At 33.0% G+C, this 24,021-nt stretch overlaps 1 protein-coding gene across 1 annotated transcript in view; it reads right to left on the reverse strand.

Moving 5' to 3' along the window:
* The window catches only part of LOC123684474, a 39,494-nt gene that overhangs the window by 5,828 nt on the left and 9,645 nt on the right, over nt 1–24,021 (reverse strand). The window contains exons 3-8 of the mRNA XM_045623756.1: nt 20,366–20,669; nt 19,200–19,491; nt 17,461–17,623; nt 13,491–13,572; nt 11,749–12,039; nt 5,929–6,043 (exon numbers count right to left, since the gene is read on the reverse strand). Coding sequence (XP_045479712.1) covers nt 5,929–6,043; nt 11,749–12,039; nt 13,491–13,572; nt 17,461–17,623; nt 19,200–19,491; nt 20,366–20,669 — 1,247 coding nt within the window. The remainder of the gene's footprint in view (nt 1–5,928; nt 6,044–11,748; nt 12,040–13,490; nt 13,573–17,460; nt 17,624–19,199; nt 19,492–20,365; nt 20,670–24,021) is intronic.

Consider the following 24,021-nt stretch of genomic DNA (forward strand, 5'->3'; position numbering starts at 1 on the left):
TAGGTAAACAAAGGAAAATTTCAATACATTATAATCTACATAATATGTTAAAATTGTAATATGTAAAAAAAAATGATAACTTATTTTGATGATCGGAATTATTTCCAGAAGATAGAAAAATTGTCATAGACAATTTATAACTTATCTCACATAAAGCTGAAATTTCAAGAAAGATGAAATTTTTAATAGGTTAAAAAGATATGACTGGCTTATGCTGCAAGTGTCTTAAAAAATATATATATCGGGTGTCCCAAGGTGAGTGGCCTATTAGATTATTATGGAAACTATTGATGGTAAAGATTTCAAATTTTGTGGATAGATATTTGGCCAAGTAAGGTACATTTTTGAAATAATTTCACATTTCCAGTGTTGCCGGATGTACGACAATTTGGCAACAACTTTGTTATTTTAAGAAGGACATCCGGTATTTCTATTTTTTTTATGATACTCCATAAAATATTAAATCTATTCACTTTTACTTTTCCATCCCTATCTTCAACGGTTTTTGAGTTATTAATTATTTTTCGAAATTTTAGATCAAATTGGCGTATTACGAAAATGACTCTAGTTCGCTCAATATTTGAGATTTGAGTCAGAAATTTTGCAAGTCGTTAGATATTGATCTGATCTGTGTCACTGCTTTTAAATTATGGTTGTCAATAATACAGGACGGACCAAAAAAAATCATCATTTGCCAAGTTACAAAATTGTAAAAGAGTCAATTTTTTCAAATTAGACACCTAGTTTATTTTTCAATTTTTGGAATCAGTACAACACACTCTACAATTTTTCTATTCACGTCCCTATACCTATCTCAACTGGATTCCGAGTTATATGCGTTTATTAGATTTCACATTGATTCAATAAGCGTTAATTTCTTTTGTATTGTTATTTTCTCTATGTCGTTCATAGATCGATATATCAATGAATCAGTTCAATCCATATATGTCAAAATAAACAATTATTGCCTAACAGGTGTTTTGTTCCGAGGTTTTTCTATAAATAATGGGTCAAGAAAGATATACACATATAACGCATATAACTCGGAATCCAGTTGAGATAGGTATAGGGACGTGAATAGAAAAATTGTAGAGTGTGTTGTACTGATTCCAAAAATTGAAAAATATACTAGGTGTCTAATTTGAAAAAAATTGACTTTTTTACAATTTTGTAACTTTGCAAATGATGATTTTTTTTTGGTCCGTCCTGTATTATTGACAACCATAATTCAAAAGCAGTGACACAGATCAGATCAATATCTAACGACTTGCAAAATTTCTGACTCAAATCTCAAATATTGAGCGAACTAGAGTCATTTTCGTAATACACCAATTTGATCTAAAATTTCGAAAAATAATTAATAACTCAAAAACCGTTGAAGATAGGGATGGAAAAGTAAGAGTGAATAGATTTAATATTTTATGGAGTATCATAAAAAAATAGAAATACCTGATGTCCCATTTAAAATAACAAAGTTGTTGCCAAATTGTCGTACATCCGGCAACACTGTAAATGTGAAATTATTTCAAAAATGTACCTTATATGGCCAAATATCTATCCACAGAATTTGAAATCTTTACCATCAATAGTTTCCAAAATAATCTAATAGGCCACTCACCTTGGGACACCCGATATAACCAATAACGCCATTTGGAATTGAATTGTCTATGGTTCTGGTGAAGTTATCATTATGATATTTTTCAAGCTTGAAATTGTTTTTCTTAATATACACGCTGGCTAAAGAGATGCCTACCAGAACAGTATAGGTACTTTCTTAATCGATAATAAGCATCATTTAAATTTTTTTAGCTTTGTGGTAAATGGGTTAGGTAGGTAGATGAACTTGAGTTAGCCAAGTATAATAGTCAGTAAAGATGTTATTTGCAATTCTATAGCTCAATAAAAAAACATGTATTGATAAGAACCCCTATGTATCTACCTACCTTTTGATGATTATTTAAATATACCCTTAGGATAAAAATTATTTATAGAATTGAGCACGAAATTGATCCACAAGAAATTTACTGCAAGTAGGTAGGGACTTTAGATGAAGATACATGCAGTGAGAATATTTTCAGGAAATTTCTATTTCCATGAAATTTAAAACAAGAAATAAAACGATGAGGTCAGAAAATAGCTGATTTTTTGCCCAAATGTCTGTAATTTTTGGCATTTGAAATTTTGTCTTCCTAATAATCCTAAAAAAAACCGATCTGATTGAAATGAAATAATTTTTGTCGGTTGCTAGACAGTGCGATTATAATGAATGTTTTGTGAAATTTTGTCAGAATCACAAAGTTTCTAATTTAATATCAGTGCTTTCTACATTCAATTCAATTTAGAATTTTGTTCGCGGGTTCAATATTTCGAACTAATCATTAATTTCAAAATTAATCGAATGAAATTATCACATGCTGAAATATTTATATGTTAAATTACAATTCTAGAAAAAAATTCTTTTTTCAATAGTTCCAGCTTCACATTCAAGAAATTCAAACTGAAATATCTGAAATGATATCGCATGTCAAACATTCATTTGGTAAGGTAGGTTAGTATCATGAAATTATATACGATAGTAAAGTTGACATGATAATTTTTAGATGTATGTACTAAAAACCTATGTTTGGAAGTAAATGAATACCTATAGAGATGAAATATGTGGAAAAAATTAACGTTGAATATGAAATCTTTTCTCGATGTATGTGGTTGAAATATTTCCTTGTTAAATATTGTTTATTTGAATTTTCTGAAAAAATTTGAAAGAACTTTTTTCGAAATAATATACCCTCATGTTTATTTATTTCTTCTGTTCCCATTAAGATCGATGATTTTCATGATTCAGTTTAAACTCAAATTTGATCCTGAGGCGTTTTCTCTAAAGTAAAATTCAAAATAATTCGAATTACCTAGCATATGAAAACCAACCAAGAAAGAAAAATTCTTTAAACAAATTATGAGTATTTCTTGAAATCAAATTTGTGTTGAAATTCAACGTGAATATACTTTGTGCAAAAATTTATTTTGGAAGCAGAAAAAACATATTGTGCAAATATGAATTGAAATAGAAATAAAAAGCTATAAATGAATAAAAACCACCTTATTTTCGAAAATATTTCAGCAACAATTTGTTTTCAAATTCAGAATTCTGGAATTCATTATCAAGATTCACTTCAATATTGGCAATGCCCTCTCCTAAAATACAGAAGGAAAACCACAAGAAATCTAAATTCTGAATGAAAGTAAACATTGAAAAAACTGAAAACTAAATAAGCAAACGCTGATAATACACTGAACAATCAAAAAAACGAAACCATCTCGAAAAATCACATTCTCATTCATACCACACTCCAACATTTCACCTTAACCGATACGTTAATTGCAAATTCACCTATCACTACTGATATGAAACACTGCACTGTTTATTTATGTAGTTTTCGTTACTGTGGAAACTCGATACAAACAAAATGGCGCAGGTTCTTGGGGTATAAACGGGAATCCCAGAAGTGACCGTCTTTGTCGAAAGGCGTTTGGAAGAAATGAGATATGAGATCGCATACATTAACCTCGTTTCCATTCAGAATATGGCCTATTTTATTTTGCTTTTTATTAGTAGGCGGTGAGGGTTGAAAGCGTTGGCTATGAATGATCGTAAAATTTATCGTTTGGTGGTTGTTTCAATTTGGAGTAATTAAAGCGGGTATATTCATTTTGAATTCGATTGGGTTTGGGTTTATTGTTGGAGAATTTAACGATGTGCTTTTCGAGCATTTTTGCGTGCTCTGTTTCTATACGATTTCGATGAAATGTTTGTAAAGGGTGCTTTTTTTAGAGCTATAGAACTTCAAATGGCAATAAAACAACGATGGATTATTCGATTGACATGAATTTTATTTATCCGCAAGATAATCTTGTGGCATTACATTTTAAATATGATTTCTGGCATATGACCGCCACGGCTGGCTCGGATGTAGTCCAAACTGGACGTCCAATTTTCGATGACTTTTTCCAACATTTGTGGCCGTATATCGGCAATAACACGGCGAATGTTGTCTTCCAAATGGTCAAGGGTTTGTGGCTTATCCTGGACATGATGGTTGTTCAATTCAGGAATGAAAAAGTTAGTAATCATGGCTCTATACCAATCACCATTGACTGTAACGTTCTAGCCATCATCGTTTTTGAAGAAGTACGGACCAATGATTCCACCAGCTCATAAAGCGCACCAAAAAGTCAGTTTTTCTGGATGTAACGGTGTTTCGACATACACTTGAGGATTAGCTTCACTCCAAATGCGGCAGTTTTGTTTGTTGACGTAGCCATTCAACCAGAAGTGCGCTTCATCGCTAAACAAAATTAAATGGACGTAGTGCGCGATACGTATTCCGCATAGAACCATCATTTTCGAAATGAAATTGCACTATTTGCAAGAGTTGTTCAGGCGTGAGTCTATTCATGATGAATTGCCAAACCAAACTGAGAATAAATCACTTGACAGCTGTTGAATCGGTCGCCATCTTGAACAGTAATGCCAACTTAAAGTTATATACCTCGAAAGAAAAACACCCGTTAGTTTCCGAATTTCGAGATTAAAAAGAACTTCAACGATTTCACTGATGTATGATGCGTTTTAAAATCGATTATATTCATTCGAGCTGTCGTTAACACGATAACTTTCGAAAAAAATGAAATGGAGACTTGTAATTTTTACACAGTGGAATAGCAGGAATCGAGACGCTCTAGAGCACAATGAATTTTGGAGCACCCTAATGAATTGATCACAGCAAGTGAAAATATCTAGGTATCATATTGAAGAATGAACTTAATGGAGAAAATAGATAAACAAGACTGTTTCCAGAGCCATGTAGGTCTTCACAAGACTCTTTGGAAAGACACGGGGCTTAAGACCGGAAATGGTAGCGTGGTTGTCCATAACAGTAGTTCGCCCCATTGTCACCTATGCGTCTATAGCATGGTGGACAAAACCGAAGGGATCACTACACACAATGCAATAAACTTCGTTAATCGTCTGGACAAAAAGTTCCCCATATGGAATAACGATCAAAATCAGAGGGAAGCAGAGGTATTGGGTTATAAGGACCTAAAATGAGGATCTCCAAAGCCCTGTAAGTGGGCCTTCTATTTGAGTATTTAACAAACCAACACACTAGCTGGCTGTCTATACGTGCGCTCAAGAGTGTCTTAAAAGGAACCTCAAAGAGGCGCAAGGTTACGCTGAAGTCTCTGAAATGATACAGCTATGAGAGGGAAGAGTAATACAATAAAGCAACTGGCCAGAGGCAATAAAGTTACTCTACTGGCGCATTGTGGTATTGAAGGAAATGAAAAAGCCGATGAACTGACGAAAAGAGCACCAAGGTTAACACCTGTCGGTCCTGAGCCTTTCTGTGGGTTTGGAAAAGACCAATATAAGGCAGGTATATATAGATTAATCATTTCAAGCTTCGTGAATAGTTTTGTGTGGATAACTTAATCAGAACCTCAGAAGGAGGAGAAGAAGAATGTTTTATTTGGATTTTGGATCGAATAACCTTGAATTCTAATCACGTATAGACATTCATTCAATTTTCTTATTGAAACATAATAAGTTAATAACGAAATGCAGCAAAAAGACCTTTCACAGCAAGTTGAACGTGGAACGAATGAAAAAAATCTTAAGCATTTCGCTTATTATTGTATGGTATATCCAAAGTCACTTGGAGGAAGCCAGAATATTTCGATTAGGTATACCTACAAGGGTTGTCCAAGTTTCCAGAAATTCCATTGGGTCCAGTGATTTTATTGCCTAAAAATACTTTCAAATAAACCTCGGTACTTAGCAGATCGCGGTATCCACTTCAAAGGGACATCTATGGACTAGTTCAAGTGACTTTGGATATACTATAACAGTATAGTTTGTATGATTCATACCTTGATTTATCGGAATAGGATCCCCAATATCCTTTTGGTCGCAGAATTGGTATTCCAGATCCTTGCCATCTATTTCCTTTACTTTGGCTACCATTACTACTGCTATAATCTGAACCTGAAACAGTTTTTTTCGAAAATATATATTGTTAGCTTGAATTTGACACATAAATAGATTTTTCCTACAACTGCTATGGAAACTATCGTATTCTTCACAGCTTACTCAATTTCAAAACTATGTATTGCTCATACTGTGGGAAATATTATTCCCCACGGCACTTTGCCCACACCTCGCTTGGTAGACCAATGAAATTGGGCTTTGAAGTCGTTTCTATGGAAACGCAATAAATTAGCACATACTGTCAACGAAGGTCATTTTGATTTGAATCAAGTCCATTACTTGAATTATTGAAATTTGTGCAGTTGTAGGAAAAGTATAGTGTACAACATGTGGAGAAAGTCCTTTTCTAGCTCGTGTGTTTGCGGCCCTCGCCTTTCAGGCTCGTGCCACAAACTTCCACACTCGCGAGAAAAGTTGGACTTTCCCCACTTGTTGCACAATATACTATTTCTTTTGAACGAATGAAAAGTGATGGAAATAAATCAATAAATTTTTTTACCCTCTGTTTTTTCCCTCTGAACATATTCTAAATTCAGTGGAATTAATAGAATCGTTGAATTATATGATTCCTTAATCTTCATTATGATAATGAAAAAGGATCTACCCTTAAATTTTCTAATTTCATATTATTATTTAATTCAGAATACAATTTCATATCGTTGATTGAAATGACTTAAGTGCAACGCTATTTTAAGAGAATCTTTGAAGAAAATTTATACGAAAATATAAAGAGAATGAGAGACATAGAAATAACCATATTACATTCAAACCAAAAAAGGCAAAAAAACACTTAGTACCTAACAAAAGAAAATAATATTCAATGAAAAATTACTATTTCATATTTGGGTTAATTACTTAGAAGGTACAAAAATGTTTTCAATTCTACATTTTCAATTAATTCACCAGAATGTACGTTTAATGAATGATTTGGGTGATAATGAATTTTTACTTAGTGTATTATTGATTTCTGTCATGGAGAGCAATTATAAATGAGAGTTGATTGACCAGAAGAATTCTTATCTGGCACATACCGAACAACTAACTAAATATTGATATTACATCCGGAAATACATGGCAGCGTTTATTGTTACATATGTAACGTATGCCACGCGAGATAATAATTATGAATGTCGGTATGCTACTTGTAGATCCTTATTTTAACCATAATCAATGTATCATCGCACTTTTTCAGGAATAATACTGGGAAATCAGAAAAGTTTAATGTTTTATCTTCTTGTTCCGAATCGATAAATACATAGGTATAAGTACCCACTAAATTTCAACTTGTTAAGATCTTTTATCTCTGAAATTGATTAACTTTATTTATTCTAATTTATATAACTTTCAGCAGAATACTCTTGTAAAATATCAGCCTTGTCGGAGGTGGGTTATGAATAACTATTCCTTACAAAACTTTGCTGTCTAAAGGGTGTATATATACGAGAAAGTATTATTTAAACATTTTCTTGTATTATGGTTAATGGGTTATTCAGATGGAGAGCTTACTCTCAGTCTAATATGAATGATACAGTTATTTCTAGTAAGGTACCAAAATGCATTGAAGTTAGTCAATAGAAATGTTATATATTTGCAAGTCTATATCGCAATGAAAAAAGATATTGATAAGAACCCCCATGTGCCGACATATATTTTGATGACTTTTTAAATATACCCTTTGAATCACTCATTTATAAAATTGAGCAGGAAATTAAACCGGTAAATTAGAAACTAGAAATTTACTGCAAGTAGAAGTACCTACTGATGTCTTTGGTTGAAGATGCATACAATGATAATTTCTTCAGGAAATCAAGAGACCTTTTTTTTCCATGCAAATTTGAACAAAAAATATGTATAGGGATCAGGTAAAAATATAATTACTCTTTCTGATTAAATGTCTCCAATTTTCCAATTTCAAGAATTCGAGACCAAAATCAATTTGCGGTGCCAATAACCCTGTGCAAGACAATTCTCGAAATAAATGTGCTTAAAACTTCGAATTTAAAAGATATATTCAAAGTTTTTATATATCGACTAAGTTCGTTAATCGGCAAACATTGGTTAAATTTCAAAAATATGGAAATAAATCAATAAATTATATTTTACCAATCAAATATAATTCCTCCTGAATTTCAATTTGAACAGATATAAATCTCTAATTTCTAAATCTCTATACTCGTATGAAACAATGAAAAATGATATCTCTTTGAGTTTTCTGATTTCAAACTATCACTTTTATTGATTAAAATGACTGCAATGCAATGAGAATGAGAGTCATTGAAATAAACATATGTACAACCCAAAAACACACTGAATACAGTAAATATAGTATATGATGAGAGATTTTTGAGTTCATGACTTCGAAGTACAAATAATTTTTTCAATTCTTCAATTTTCATATATTTAAAGTATGATTTGAGTAGAAGGTATAATAGAGGATGAAGTGCCGATAGAGAAAATTACATTTTTTAAAAGTGAATTGATGATATATGTAATGACAATTATTTGAAATTTTTTCTTCGTGTATTTTCAATTTCTGTCATGAAGAACAATTATAAATGGGAGTTGATTGACCAGAAGGATTCTTATCTGACACAATATATCGAACAACTAATTAAATATTGATTCGTACAACCGGAAATACATGGCAGAGTTTATTGTTACATATGTATCGTGTGCCACGCAAGATAATGATTATGAATGTGGGTAGGTATATCACTTGTAGATCCTTATTTTATCCATTATCAAAGTATCGTCCTTTTAAAGGTTGTTCACTAGGAAAACAGAAATGTTTTATCCCCTTGTTCCGATTCGATAAAATGGTTCCAACATTTTTGGTACTTTTGGGAGGATCTTACCATCAGAACTTATCTAAATTGTATCATTTTCTTTTCGAGATTATGCTGGAATTTTCTGAGATTCTTGGAGCTTGATTTTGTTTTTCTAAATTTAAATTCAAAATCTCATCCCGACAGGATCTGTTGTTATTCTTCTTGAATTTTCTCTGGTTTTGATTATGTGAACAGATGGAAATTCCAATTTTAAATAAACATCCAAAATCGTTGGTTTTGTGGGCACAGAAACATTGGGTAATTTTTTTTATATTTCTTCTCAATTTTTTATGATTTTGGACACGCGATCAACATTAAGCGTTGCACGAAGCTTTGAATTGTTATTTTATATATACCATCTGACAAAGAAACTGCAACACCCAGAAGGAGATGATCAAATTTAAATTTTTTTTTGGTTATAATAGATAGCATAACAAGGAGTGAAAGATTGAAATTTGGAGAAAAAAACGAAGTGTTCAGAATTTTTTTTGATAAATTTGTTAATAATGTGTTTGTCTACCGCGATTATCTATACACTCCCCAACACATTGATGCAATAAGATGATCTATTTCTTCTTGAGGGATACTGGGACATCAACGCCCGCGTGCGGAACATATTTTGGCGCCCCTTAAAGGGGGGAGGTGGAGAAAAGTACTACTGTATAATCGGAAATTTTTTTTTTGAAGTTTTGTTGAGAATTTAGTATAGAATGGTTGAAAATCTATCAGCAACCTTCATCGCCTTAAGAACTTTATGGTGTTATTTGTAACATAATACATTTCAAATGTGTTTCAAAACTTAAGCTGTATTCTTCTATAAATTATTCATAAAGGCATAAACGTTTAATTAGGATCAATCCAGAAATTGAATGGAAGGTTTTCTAGATTTGGCTGCTGCAAATTCTTTTATATTATCAATCAATCAATTTTATCGAGTATCTCTTGCTCTATATCTAAGATTGCCAATCCAGAAAATCTTTCTTGAGACATGGTAGACTTCATATAGTTTTTAAAAATTTTTGATTCAGTGAATGATCTCTCGCCAGAAGCAACAGACACAGGACACAGGTAAAGTGAGAAGCATTCTTGAGGCAATCTAAGAAGTTAGATTATTTTCAATAATATATTGTAGAATTTCAAGAGGATTTTCGCTTCAGATAATGAAAACAATCTTAGGGCTTCTATCTCGTTGAATAAATCATTTTCTTTCACGTCAGTCTCTTTTTTTCCTGTCATCAGTTAGCTTTTGTTGAAGAGCATGACAGCATTTCAATAGATATTTGTCATTTAATTTAACGTTATCTACTATTTAAGGAACTTAGTGTTTGATCAATTATTTTCTAAAAGAAATTTATTTTAAAAGCGATTTTTGGATCTTCCGTCTGTTCATAATCGAACAATTTTGGTTTATACTTTCGTCTTACAGTATATAATGGAGAAAAACCTTGATCTTTCTCAAGAACAGCCGCTAGTTTTCCAGCTCCCGCAAATTTTTCCTCGAGAACATTATCATCCCTATAATTTTTGAAATGATCAACTAAATTCTTCGAATGGTTTTGGCACACTTTAATGTCAATCGCTACACTTTGCATCATGTTGCTTATAATATAAATCTGGAATGAAACATCATAAGAAATTATGATACTTTAAATAAATTTAAAAGAATGAATATTTAATAAAAGAGAACTTGCTTTATGTCTAGTTTTTATGTTAAAAGTATCATTTTCTGCTATTTCTAAAAGGCTATCACATATTTGAATAAAATGAAACTTTAGCATCAATTCTATTTGACCATCTAATATCACTTAGGGGTTTTAGACGTAACTAAGGATTATGCTTTTTATAACATTCCAATCTCTCTGTGGATGAAGAGAAATATATATATAAAGTTCTTTTACAATATCAAAAGAGTCCACTGTTTTATTTGAAACCTTAGCAGCATCATTTTCAGTTAAATTTAAGCTGTGTGCAGCACATAGCGCAAAAAATGCCCTAGGATTAGCATCGAGTATGCGTTTTTGAAAACCAATATCTGGCTATTTCATGCCGATTGTGACGTTCGGAAACTTGTATGAATTGCAAGAAAGAAGTTTTGAAAAAAAAATTGTTGAAAAATTTGAAAGAATCTTTTTCGAAAACCTTTGGTCCATCGGTTCTTCATGCGGTCTATAAGAGGTTTTGGCGCCCTTTAAGAGTGACGCCCGCGTGCGGTGCACGCGTTGCACGCACGGTTGCGGGGGCCCTGATCTCCAGCTACCTGTACTTCATGTCTCAGAGCCGCCAAAGTCCGTGGGGGCTGGGGTAAATTTCCAAGCCTTCTACCCATGGCGGCACAAACATGCTCTATGGGCGAAAAATCGGTTGATCTTGGCGGCCATGTCAAAATATTCACATGGGTCGCTTCGAAAAAGTTTAAACTTACTCTGAGTCTGGCAACATGAGGTAGGACATTATCTTGCTGATATATTGGATTCTCGAGCCTATTAAGGTAAGGGAGAACATATGGCTCCACTATTTCTTGAAGGTAACGCATGTTACCTCGAATAAAGACTAAAGGTGACGTAGTCTAACCCTTCTTCGGCCATCATGTACACCCAAGGAGAATCGAGATTCATCAGAAAAGATGTGGAATGGCATCAGGTCGATGCCTACAACATTTAAGTAACAAAAATTGTTTACATGAAAAAATCTTCACAATTTTTTTCTCCAAATTCAATCATTTACTCCTTGCTGTACTATCTATGTTTTGCCAAAAAAAACTAAAAATTTAAACAGACTTTGGGAAGAAATTGTAGAGCGATCTGTAGATCTGTTCAGGGAACGAGCGCTTAAAATTCTTATACTACTAATTATTACGTAACTAAAAAAATTCACCTGAGGATATCGAAGAGGTGGAAGTCACATTATTCCTATAATCTAAACTAACTGGCTGACTGTGATATAGTTGATCTGAGGAGAAGCTTTTCCGCATGTCATATCTGGAGGGAAATCTTCTTCTGGGTCCACCAGATTTCCACTTTGAACGATCCTGTGATTCGCTTCTATTTTTTTCCGTGGGAGGAAGGATAGATCTGCCCCGGATGTAATCTTCTGGATAGTAAAATGGAGGTCCTTCATCGCTTTCTTCTGGGGAAGGTAGGATACAGTAGACTGGACGGAGAATTCCTGAAAAAAGAATAATATGTTGAATATAGAAGGTGATTCAGCGACACTAAAGAAGTAATGAGTTTTCCAATAGTAATTATATATTTTAAAATGGTTATAATGGCAACACTCTGTATTATTTCTTGACATTTATGTTCAGTAGGTTATGTAATTTAATTATGGATAGATATATGTTTACAAACGTTTAGAAATTGTTAATTCTCATATCAAAATTCTCGTGAAAAAAATTCACGTGTCCCAAATTCGAAAATGGCGAAAAAACGTTTTAGAATTGATTGAATATCTCGAACAGAGACCAAGATACTTATAGCGAAATGTTTGAAACAGTTTTTTTTTTCAGAAACGCCCTGTAACTCGAGAACGAATCAAGATATCTATGATCTGCTTTCTGATGTCTTATTATAAAGAGATCGTGGGTCCTTGAAGATTTTTTCTCTAAGACTCATAGTCCTCGAAATACTTTCAGTGAGCATCGAATTTGGGACACCCTGTACTTATTCTGATTGTTCGTATTTATTTAATTCATAATGAAAATTGGTTGTTTTCAATATAATTCTCATCCGAAATGATAGTTTTTCACAATAGAAATTGAAGTTTCGGTGTAGAATCTCAAAATTTGCAGAAAAATAAATGAATTATATCCGCTAAAATTTTTATCTATGAAAGAAAAGTTAAGAAAATCAAATTCAGAGGATAACCAAAGACACCCTTGAAATGTCGAATTCATTCGGGAATGCTCTGGAGTTAATTTAATTAACATATATTTTTCAACGATTTCCTTAATCCACAATAGATGTCATTGACGTTAGTTTCAATCAGAATTTCAGGATACGATTCTTAATGATTTGCACAGATGCATCATCATTATAAGGAGTATTTTTCAAAGTATCTTTGAAAAGGAATTCATCAATTATAATAAAGAAAATAATTTCAATATCAGCTTGGAAAAATGATTGCATGACTTTGTCCCTATTGAACAAAAATTTCAAATCGATAGTTTATATAACTCGGCAGAGTATTTGCAAGATTGATCAATTTATAATATATGAATAAATAGTTGTATTTGTCTGTTTTTTCAGGAATAATTATGTTTTTTGACTAGAAATACTGAGTGTCTCTCAAATAAATAAAAAATTATTGTTTTACGCGATGAAGAAAACAGTAATGCATAAAAAGTTTTTCGGATTCCCAGTATTTTACTGTAGTTGTAGTAACAACACTCTAATACACAGAATCTTCACAAGAGCTTACTTAATCGCTTGAAAAGATTCTGTTGATGAGAGTGTGGTTGCTTCAACTTCAGTCTATAAATAATATTCTACTGAGTTTTTAGCAATAAACGAATTCCAATCATCTCTTGTCGACTAAATGAAAAACTCATCGTCAAATCAGACTTCAATTTCGCAAACTATAACAAGAAAAAAGACACACCCTCAATAATATATACTTACCTCTTCTATGCGCTAACTTTTTCTGTTGAAGATCAAGAGGAATAATAGCAGCATTGCTATTCTTCAGAGGTATGAGATCATCCTGGAACAAATAAATGACAAATGGAAATCCTCGTAAGTAAAAACTCAGCAGCTTACAACACTAACAAAACCGTTCTCATCAGCTTCTGATCTTAGAGTAAACAGATGACACAATAACATCTCAACACAATAAACACACCCCGGTAATAAGACAACTCGTAATATCTGCGGAAACCGACTTTTTGTCAAGTTGCTTCTGACCGGCAATAGTTTGATAAAATACTGAATTGGTTTAGAAAGAATGTGGTGTGGATCGAGATCACCCATGGTAATGACGTTTGGTCGATATTTCTAAGCGTATACGAGACTAACGTTCGTGCTCATATAAATAATACTGAAAATGTCACCGAAAGTCGATTAAGCTCTACACAGTGTTCCAACCCCTCAAAATTGGCGTGGGCTGATCTTAATCGATAAACAAAAGGGTTGGCTACATAATTGAATGTTAATTAGGCGAATTTTCCACTTGGATCTATCGCATTGTTCAAATAAATAGAATTTCAGTAGTTCGATAGATATTTATGTTTCCAAAATGAAAACTGTAGAGTAGTAGTGATCCTTAAATGGATATGACAGGTGACGCTGGTGAGGATATATACTCTAAACTACGCAGCTGTTGATTCCGATATTGACTAAAATTGATTTATTGTCAGATTAATTATTTGTCAGATTGACAAAAATATTCAACCTTTGTTAGTTTGCAAAATTGTATATTGTAGGATTAGAAGTACTACAAGTGTGGAGATTAATGGGAGTCTGAGAATTTCAATTGTACTCGCTTTGTTCGCCGTGGACTTCGTCACTATGCCGGTAGATCTCTCATTGGGTATACGTCAAGAAAAAAAAAATTTTTCGGACACCCAGGATCTTGAGCTAATTCTAGATGATCCACCTGGTATAGCCGTTTGATTTTAGGAGGGGTACTTCATATGAACTTTTTTCCTAGGACCTACCGTTTGGCCCCTGTCCATATGAAAATATTTGATTGAGTATCAAAATTTCTAGCATTAAAGAAAACATCAAACCTCAAATATCGAGATAATAACTAATCAAATATAAGATTGTGACCCTCAGTAGATTTTTCGTCGTGGTACTTTCAAATTTCCCACAGAGGAATGAGACTTGAATGTAAAAATAATCTGCAATACCCCGCATACTCGAAAACCACGAGGAAAATCGAACGTTTGTAAGTTCTCAAAGAAGATTGCAGCACTGTTCACTGATTTTGGAAAATGTAAATCTAGATGTCTGTGGTTTAACAATAGGATTGTACAATCATTCGAAGGCTAACTAACTATTCTCAAAACATGCTACTAGCCTGTTTTTGTGAATTGCCACCCAATGGTTCAACTGTGTATAATGCATACATTAGAAATAAGTCAATATGTGAAGCTATGATCTTGTTTGGAAAAGCAGAATGAACTCTATATCACCAAGAAAAAATTAAAAATTTTCAAGTCAAAGTTCTCCATCACTGAATTTGAATGATGAATTTGAGTAGTGAAATTCTTTTGACGTAAGGAGCAAAGCAAATTTCGTTGACAAACTATTTAAATGAAAGTAAATCAGAAATTATAGATATTGAATTTGTGCAGTGAACCATGAAATAATCGAAATTTGTTAAAATTATTTTTATGAAAAAAGGTTCTAGAAGGTCTTAAGTAGATTCGAGAAGTAGTAGATCATCCAAAATTCTGTGATGAATGGGATAAAATATAAATCGAAAAGGGTAAAAATTTTCTTCACATTTTCTAGAGATCTGATCAGAATGACCGTAGAAACGACCTGTACCTATACATGGATATACATCCATTCTAGGACAGGAAAATCGAAAGTGAAGGATTGTGTAGAGGATTGTTAGGGTTGGTTCTTGAATTGCAAATTTACGATAGGAACATATAGCTCGGCAACAGCTTGCGTGCTCATATCCTATTCTCATTATTCTATCAAGTAAATCTCTCGTATTATGTATTTTTACAGGCAAAAATTCAGCAGTATTTATAAGTGTAATTGCTTGGAATACGACGTTGAAATATTTTTATGTTCAATGTTTGTGATTATAACTGGACAGGATACTAAAATAGACTTTTCAATTACGTATTATGAATCAGTGTTTATATTTCATTTTTTCGAGGTACGATTATTTCATAAATTGTTTTTTTATTACCTTGACAAAAGTATGAACGTAACAGATAGTGTAATTTTGAAAGAACAAACTCTGTGATAACATAGTAATATTATGTCTTCTATAAACTAACATAAAAAGTAAACTCATTTATCTTGCTATCCACACACAGAATCAGACTATACTTTTTTCAAGGGTAATTCAGAAAGCGTAAAATGTAATTCAGAAAAGCCAATTGAATTTCAGAAGATCGAAATTGTAATTTAGAATTAATAATATAATCATAATAATAATATTTTATTTACCATTTCAATTTTAAATACACAAAAGTCTTTTAGCTATTGAAAAACATGAATTGACAGTTGTTTTTCAAAAAAAAGTATATGAAATTCAGAAAAAACTCTATATGCAGAAATGGTAATTTGTATTACAAAATAACAAGATGTAATCTTGTGACAAACATCATATGAAATTGAATTAACTATTGTTGAATCCAATTGTTATTTTCTATTCTGAAATACATGTTTCCTTTTCTGAAATTGAACTCTCATTTTCCGAACTCAATTGGAAGAAGTGGAGTCAAATTATAACGATCACAACGTATAGAAATAAAAAATACCTGACTTTTCAGAGTATGTACAACATTAAAAAAAAAAAATAATAATAATAAAATAATAATTATTAATGTATCTCCCTCAAAAACAAGTTTCTGAATTTCAATATTAAGGATGTGATTGATTGACAACTATTATTTCTTCTGGATTTTGGGAATGAAAGAAGAAACAAAAAATATGAAAATGAAAAGAATATATGAATAAATAAAGACTTAATCATACGGCTATACATTTATGAGCATTGGTCTCTTTGATATTATTCCATTGAGATAGTTCGAACTTATGGGAAATTACTTTATAAAACTTAAAAATATTGTATTTAATTTTTTTTGAAATATGGATTTTCTGCGATAAAATTATTACAAACATGTTCAAATATAAACGCGTTCTTCCAAATATATAATATACTTTAAATGATCGGCGCATTCGCCATTTTGTTATCACTAACAACTGAAACTAAAACTGGATCTTAACAAATAATGACTCCGGCAGTTTTAGGGATTGAATCCTTGTCAAAAAAAAAAAGGTTTAGTATGAGTGCTACCTTATAAATTATACAATTTGAGAACCATAAAAGTTTAATAATTTTTCGTCTTGATGTATTTGGCTGCTTTTGTAGAATATTTTAAAGTATACAGTATATTTTATGTTTTAGTTTCGTTCTTAAAGTATTATATTTTCGTTCGTAAAGTACTATATTTTGTGTTGCTTGTGTTCTTGTACACTGATGTTTTGCTCGTAATGTGTATGTTAAAGACATGTTGGGATCGAAACGTCGACGATTCTGTAAAGATTTGTTTGATTTGCCCTGATGTCCTCAATCTACAAACCAATCAATCAAAATTAAAAAAGTTTTACCGTTAAAATAGCATGATCAGTTATCAAAACTCTATAACAACCGCAGAATCAAATCAAGCAGCCATAACAGCCATCTAATTTCAAACTGGAAAAACTCCTCCATCGAAAAGAATATCCGATAAGAGAATCCAGACCAGCTTAATTCACCATTTCCTCGACCATCTTATCGCGAAAATGGTTCGATATTTCGATTTTGCATGCAAAGTTCAGCCGTGCCCAGTCACAATGCGCATATTCTGACCTTGTAACGGAACTTTTTAATAACACATAAATTGAATATGACGATGCTTACCTCTTGACGTAATCCGTTTCTTTGGAGGGAATGAAGAAGGGAGGGGGCTGAATGATTGGACGTTCCTCCGGGGCAAAGCCATTCCACCTCAATCTGTTCCCTTGGTATGGTGTATCTGATGTTACCGTCGAAGTCCACCATGGGCAGTTGTCTACGTGACAATCTGCAGAAAAAATTCATTAGTTCATATTTTTTTTTCATTTCTCGAATGAAGAATTCGATATTTTGGTAATAGATGTACGTTAAATGTTGTCTCAAGGTTAAAAACCCGCATCATCAATTTAACTTCTATATGTACTCATATTCAACAAAAAAAAAAGTTCAGTCAAAGCGAAAAACTCAGATCTTAAATTGAAAACCTAGTTCCAGACGTTCCCCAAGGATCAGATCATGGGCCAATCCTTTTTAACATTTTTGAACACAATATCCCAGTAACCGAAAATTCGCTCTTTATGCTTACGATACAGCGAAATACTTCTACTTACGCCATATCCAAAAAATGTATTTCCTCAACAGACCTCGACCTCCAGACTTTTGATTTGGGAGAACGAGACAAGACAAGACAAAAATAATCATTTAGAAAATTTTGTACAAATATAGGCTAAAATAGGCAAGGTTGTCTTTACAGTGTTGGATATACAGATCCTGAAAAAATGCTTACACCGTTGTTACAGTTGAGAGTACTTAGTTCGAATGATCCTTACAATAATTTCACTAATTAATTGATTGTTTTCACAGAGAGGTGTAGTCCTTATTTATGCGTGATTGAGAGATCTATAGAAAAAAAGAATGAGAATTATTGAAATATGCTGTTTTTTTGTTTTTAGAAAAATTGGTAGATTTTGGTTGGTATGGTCATTTATGTCTGAAATTGGATTCCATGTTGTTGAACCTCAGGTGAGTGATTTGTTTCTGTTGTTGAGATTCTGTTAATGTTAATATATAGGTATTGCTTCTATTTCGAATCATAGTGTAGATCCTTTTACGGAAATATCTATTTCTACTTTGTTTCGACAAATTTGGGGTGGATGAATTTTTCAGATGGAAAAATCTTGTGCTGTGTATGTTATAACTGGTCTGAGTATGGCAGTGTATAGAACCTTTTTGTATTCAATGCTTAATGCTGTATTTAATGACTTATTTCAATCAAAATAGGATATACAGGTTTGCGTCTGCTTTGCAGACAGTACTCACAAGATGGGTTTCATAAAACTTTTATCGTGACGATATCCTAGTTCAAATCATTTCTGTATTCAATTTCAGTTAATTTTTAACACTTTCATAGATTTAAAGCAGCAATCAATGAGTTGAACGGTCAATTAAAGTTTCATGAAACCCGTCGTTAATATATTTGTGAAAATTAGGTCTACTCTCTAACTCAACACCTAGGTATAACATTTCACAGAATTTTTGGGGTAATTATAGGGGTAAGTCACTCGAAAGAGCGATACTTATGTTTGCAGATACTGTAATATCTGAAAGGATTAGTTCGAGAACTGATCCTTGTGGTACTTCGACAACTATATTTTTGAAATTTTGCACGAGGCTTCAAATAGTCTTTCTACATCCAAATGAAACTTTTCATTTGTATCGAATCTTATCGTTTTAGACTATTTCCGTTTCAAAATTAGAAAAATACATATGCCTAATGATAAAATTATAGAGTGGACTGTTCGGTGAACGAGTGCTCCAAAACAAACATCAATCGTTAATGCTACGAAGGTGTAATATAAATATACCTAGCTCGAATAACATTCAATAAGTTGTCCTTATTCTCCTCATCTTTGAGCACCTGCCTAGCGGTCTCAAGAACTGTTGTGTTACCACCAACTTGAGCCAAACACGCCAAAGCTTCTAGAGAAGCATGACGTACTTTTCGTTTTCTATCTTTCATAGTCGATACCGCTGTTTTAATTGCGTTGTCAATTTTTAATTCAGTGCTTGGAAACAGGCGACAAGCTGCTATCAAGATCTGTAATGAGCCTTCTCTTCCTCTACTGCTTTGAAATGGTAGGTGATCCAGAAGTTCTCCTGAAAAAAAATTACCATTAGGTTTCTGTATTGAGTTCGATATTTTCTAGAAGGTTAAGAAGGTCTTTTGAGCTTATACTGAAGTTTTTAAGCAGAAATCTACTACTTAGTTGTTATATGATTATTTGGAAGTTCATAAGATATCTTTTGAAAAAAATAGATTAATATGAATTTGAACCAACATGCAGAAGCTTTTGACTTTAGATCAGAGCTTTCCTCATTCGTTTCTACATTGATATTAATCATATGATTTCATCTTTAGAAACTGAAAGAAATGACTCTATGAAGAAATGTATCGAGTACCTACTTATAGTTAATAATTACTAGAGGAATGTGATTAGTGTTGGGTTTAAGCTATAATAATGGTTGAGTAGTGAGAGTAGTTTGAGACTCAGCTGTAGATATTTTACAGATTTAGTTGAAAGGAAAACAATGGAGGAGAACGGCAAATGATAGAGAAGCATGGAAGAAACTGGAAAAGACCTATGTCAGGATGAGTGAAGGCTGAAGAAGAAGTTATTACTTTTCAGTTACTTAAGATGACACCAACCTTGTCGAAAAGTTTTTCAAACGCTTGTAGAGATTTGTGGATTAGATTGTATGGTTACTACAATTTGAGTAGAAATTACAAGCTTTAAAAAATGAAAATAAGAATGATGTCTTTGAAGTGAGATATTGAAAGGTACAACTTACTTACAACGCTGCTTTCAACTGACTAGTTTGAAAATTTCCAGATATTCCGTTATGATAAAATGAATTTTCATCGATATGCCAATCACTGGGATACTCCGAATGATAAATGGGTTTTTTCTGCGTGCCAAACTTCCAAAACGAATCTACTTAGAATGCCATTAACCTACTTTTCGTTCTTTACCTGCAAGATGAGTTTTCTTCATAACGATGATAGCCAATTTTATCCCGTGAGGTGCGCCCATTTTTGCGATTCCTTTGGCTATTTGGGGCAGACACTCCTTCAGAACATTCTCTGGAATGTGCTCCAAAATATGGGAGAGGGCTTCCCTTGAACCTTTCCGATACCTGGCCTGCGTTTCGAAGAGAAACAGAAGTTGGAGAAGTTGTTTCAGATTTTCTGCATCAAAACTTTTTATGAAATCGATGTTCTGGAGAGAGGACATAGATGAGTCGAATGTGTATGGGTTTTTTGTGAGATCCTGTTCCTGCAAACAAAATATGGATCTTTATTTTGAACCTGGAGGATATGTTCTATAATAGTTTTCTTTTAATTAGTGTACTTTGTTTATATTCATGATTTGTGGACAGGTTTCATTAAACAGTTTTTATTTCGTCTCAATGTCTGTTATTCACGAATTTCTCCAGTACGGATATAGAGAGACAGCAATCGCAACAGATAGTTACATATCGTCTCTTACTCTTCTGTGAAATAAATATACAAATCAACATTTACATTTGAAATAACATTTTAGAGAGTTTGTAACCTGTTTGTTACAACTCAAAATGCCCGACTGAAAAATCAGATATAATTTCCGAGAGATGATCCGAAGAATAATGATTTGAACCACCGGAACGAAGATAATGATCAATCCCGAATTACTTGTCACCCCCACCAGGAAAACTGAGAGATCTAGTGAACGAATTGCCAGAAAGACCTAGGCGGCCCCACGTTGGGACAAAAACCCAGGTCGATCAAACACCTTTCATATTCACGCAAATATTTTACAATCTGAATTTTTTAAATATCTGATACCAGAAACATTCACATACAATATTTTAAAAAAGGAAAATATATATAAGTGAATCCGAAATTTATATATGTATAAGAATAAAGAACGTAATTTTTCAAATTCACAAAGAGATAAAAGTCCTAGCTCTATACTGAGCCAATCTTCCTCCACCGAAGTTGATAAGAACTTAGGTCCGACAATTCTTCAATAGCAAGGAGAGTAAAATACTTCGGCTTGAAAGCTGAGAATTGATAATGATGTTGGGCTATCTTTTTACTAAGGACTCTCAATGCTATAATCAAACTTTTAGCTTTTATCAGGAACTCCAATCAGGAATTTAGTAAAGAAAAAATACCAAAAAAAACCTTTGTTGGGGGTTTTATGAATATAATAGAGGAAATAACTTTATGAATTTCGCTGCAATAATTATCAATAACGTTCATTCAAGGAAACCAGGAAAAGAAATGATATGACAATTTCACTATATTGGGTACACACACACATTATATACGCACTGGCGTACGCCCAGATTTTCATCAACTTTCTTGTTCAGTTGAATATATTTAATTTGCAATGTAGCATGCTTCAAGTTTAATTTCATATTTTGGTTGATGCTGACTCTGATAAATCAATGATTACTTTAAATTATAAACATTAATGATTTATAACTGACAAAGTTTAAGCCAAATGTCTTCTATACCATCCCTTCCATTGAGTTTCATATTCCTACAGGTATCTGCAAGATAAACCGAGAAAAATATAAAGTCGACCTTGATTCAATCATGCAGAACAATCAAGAAACGAGAACGTGCTACATATTGTTTATCACCCTTAATACCACCCTTATGTTGCAGGGTCTAACGGAACTCATTCCATATGCATTTCTTTTACCGTTAGGTACATTGTTTCACTGTTGACTGAATTCCATAATAGTAGACGTTGAAGGAAGTTGAGGATCGATATTTAGATACTATGTATATTTCCGTTATAACAACCTATTTATAAATTATGTTTTTGGCTTTACTACTTGAAGAAATGGGCTGTTTCTACTTTTGTACTGCAGAATGAAGTTTTGCAACAATATGATACATATCCGGTTACCAAAAAAGTTAATGCAATTTTTTTCACACATACATACATATTAGGTAGGTTGAGAAGTTAATGAAAAAATTTTGAACTCCAATATTTATTATTATAGCTCTCTGAAATGTTATGTTTCTCATAATACCTTGATCGAATAAGAAGTTCAGTAAGTTAATAAATAATGACAAGATCGTTCCACTGAAGTATTAATAGTAAATTAGGAATCGAATTCAGGAATGTGCTTTTATTAGGAGGTATACAAATTTACAATAGCAATCGATTAAAATCTAATTGCTTATGAAATCGTTTTCTTGGCAAATGATTCGTCGAACGTTGTGACAAAGTCAGATAATTATCAATTATTTCTATGTAATATAAATATTCATCTTACTATTCATCACAAAATATTTGAAATGGACAGTGATGATGACGATTAGACGTGCAGGATACCACCAGAGTTGGTAAATGTTGCTCAAAATATAATCTTGTCGCCGAAGTTACCTAGATGAGAGCATTGTTCATATCCATTTCTATTAACGTTAGTGAAATATTGGCTAAATTGGCCTATTATGGGATAGGTGAATGAAACCCAGATGAACCTTTTGGACATTTATTATCTTGAATCTAATCGAAATCGAAATATTAGTTGATTCGTGTCTGCATCATTATGTTCTTCTCGATTAAACATATCTGCTTACGAGCAAAATTCTCGTCATTTGCGGGAGGTTCCAATATTCTGCTTTAATATGAAGAAATCTGCTGAGGCTCATCGAATGCTCTCGCATACCTATGGTGAGGCCAGTATTAGTGAAAGAACGTGCCAAGAGTGGTTCCAACGCTACAAGAACGGTGATTTCGATACAGCATGGCGGTGGAAGAGAGAAGGTTTTCGAAGATGCAGAATTGGAAGCATTACTCGATCAAGACTCGTGTCAAACGCAACAGGAATTTTCAGGATCATTGGAAGTGACGCAACAAGCCATTTCAAAAGGCCTGAAAGTCATGGGAATGATTGATAGACAAGGAAATTGGGTGCCGTACGAGTTGAAGCCGAGATATGTTGAACGGCGTTAGTATGCTTGTGAACAGCTGCTTGCAAAGAAAAGACGTAAGCGATTTCTGCATCGCATTGTGACTGGAGACGAAAAATGGGTTCATTACGAAAATCCCAATCGCAATTCAAGGTCGTGCACAGTAGGTATTTGGTGGGACCAGCTAAGTATTATGAGTTGTTAAAAACGCCTAAAACAACCACAGGCGATCATTATCGAAGGCAATTAATGTGAGCTGAGCATTCAGAGACAAACGGCAGCAATAATACGAGAGACATGATACAGTGATTTTACAGCATGACAATGCTCGACCCCATGTTGCGAAATTGGTCAAGACATACTTGGAAACGTTGATATGGGAAGTTGCTTCGATGGACCATCACTTGTTTCTATAATTGGCGAATGACCTGGCTGACCAGCACTTCCGGTCTTATGAAGAAGTGAAAAATTGGATCGATTCGTGGATCGCTTCAAAAGATGACCAATTTTTTCAACGCGGGATTCGTGCACTGCCCGAAAGATGGGAGAAAGTATAGTGGCCAGCGATGGACAACACTTTGAATCATAAATGTATAGCCAGTTTTTTACAATAAGGCCTCGAATATCGGAAAAAAACCGGCGGAAGCAAAGTTGTATTTAAAGTTCTGAAGCTCTTGAAAAAAAACACCCATTATAACCTTTTCAATCACATC

Source organism: Harmonia axyridis, chromosome 7 (assembly GCF_914767665.1).
Source record: "Harmonia axyridis chromosome 7, icHarAxyr1.1, whole genome shotgun sequence".
NCBI classification, from domain to species: domain Eukaryota; kingdom Metazoa; phylum Arthropoda; class Insecta; order Coleoptera; family Coccinellidae; genus Harmonia; species Harmonia axyridis.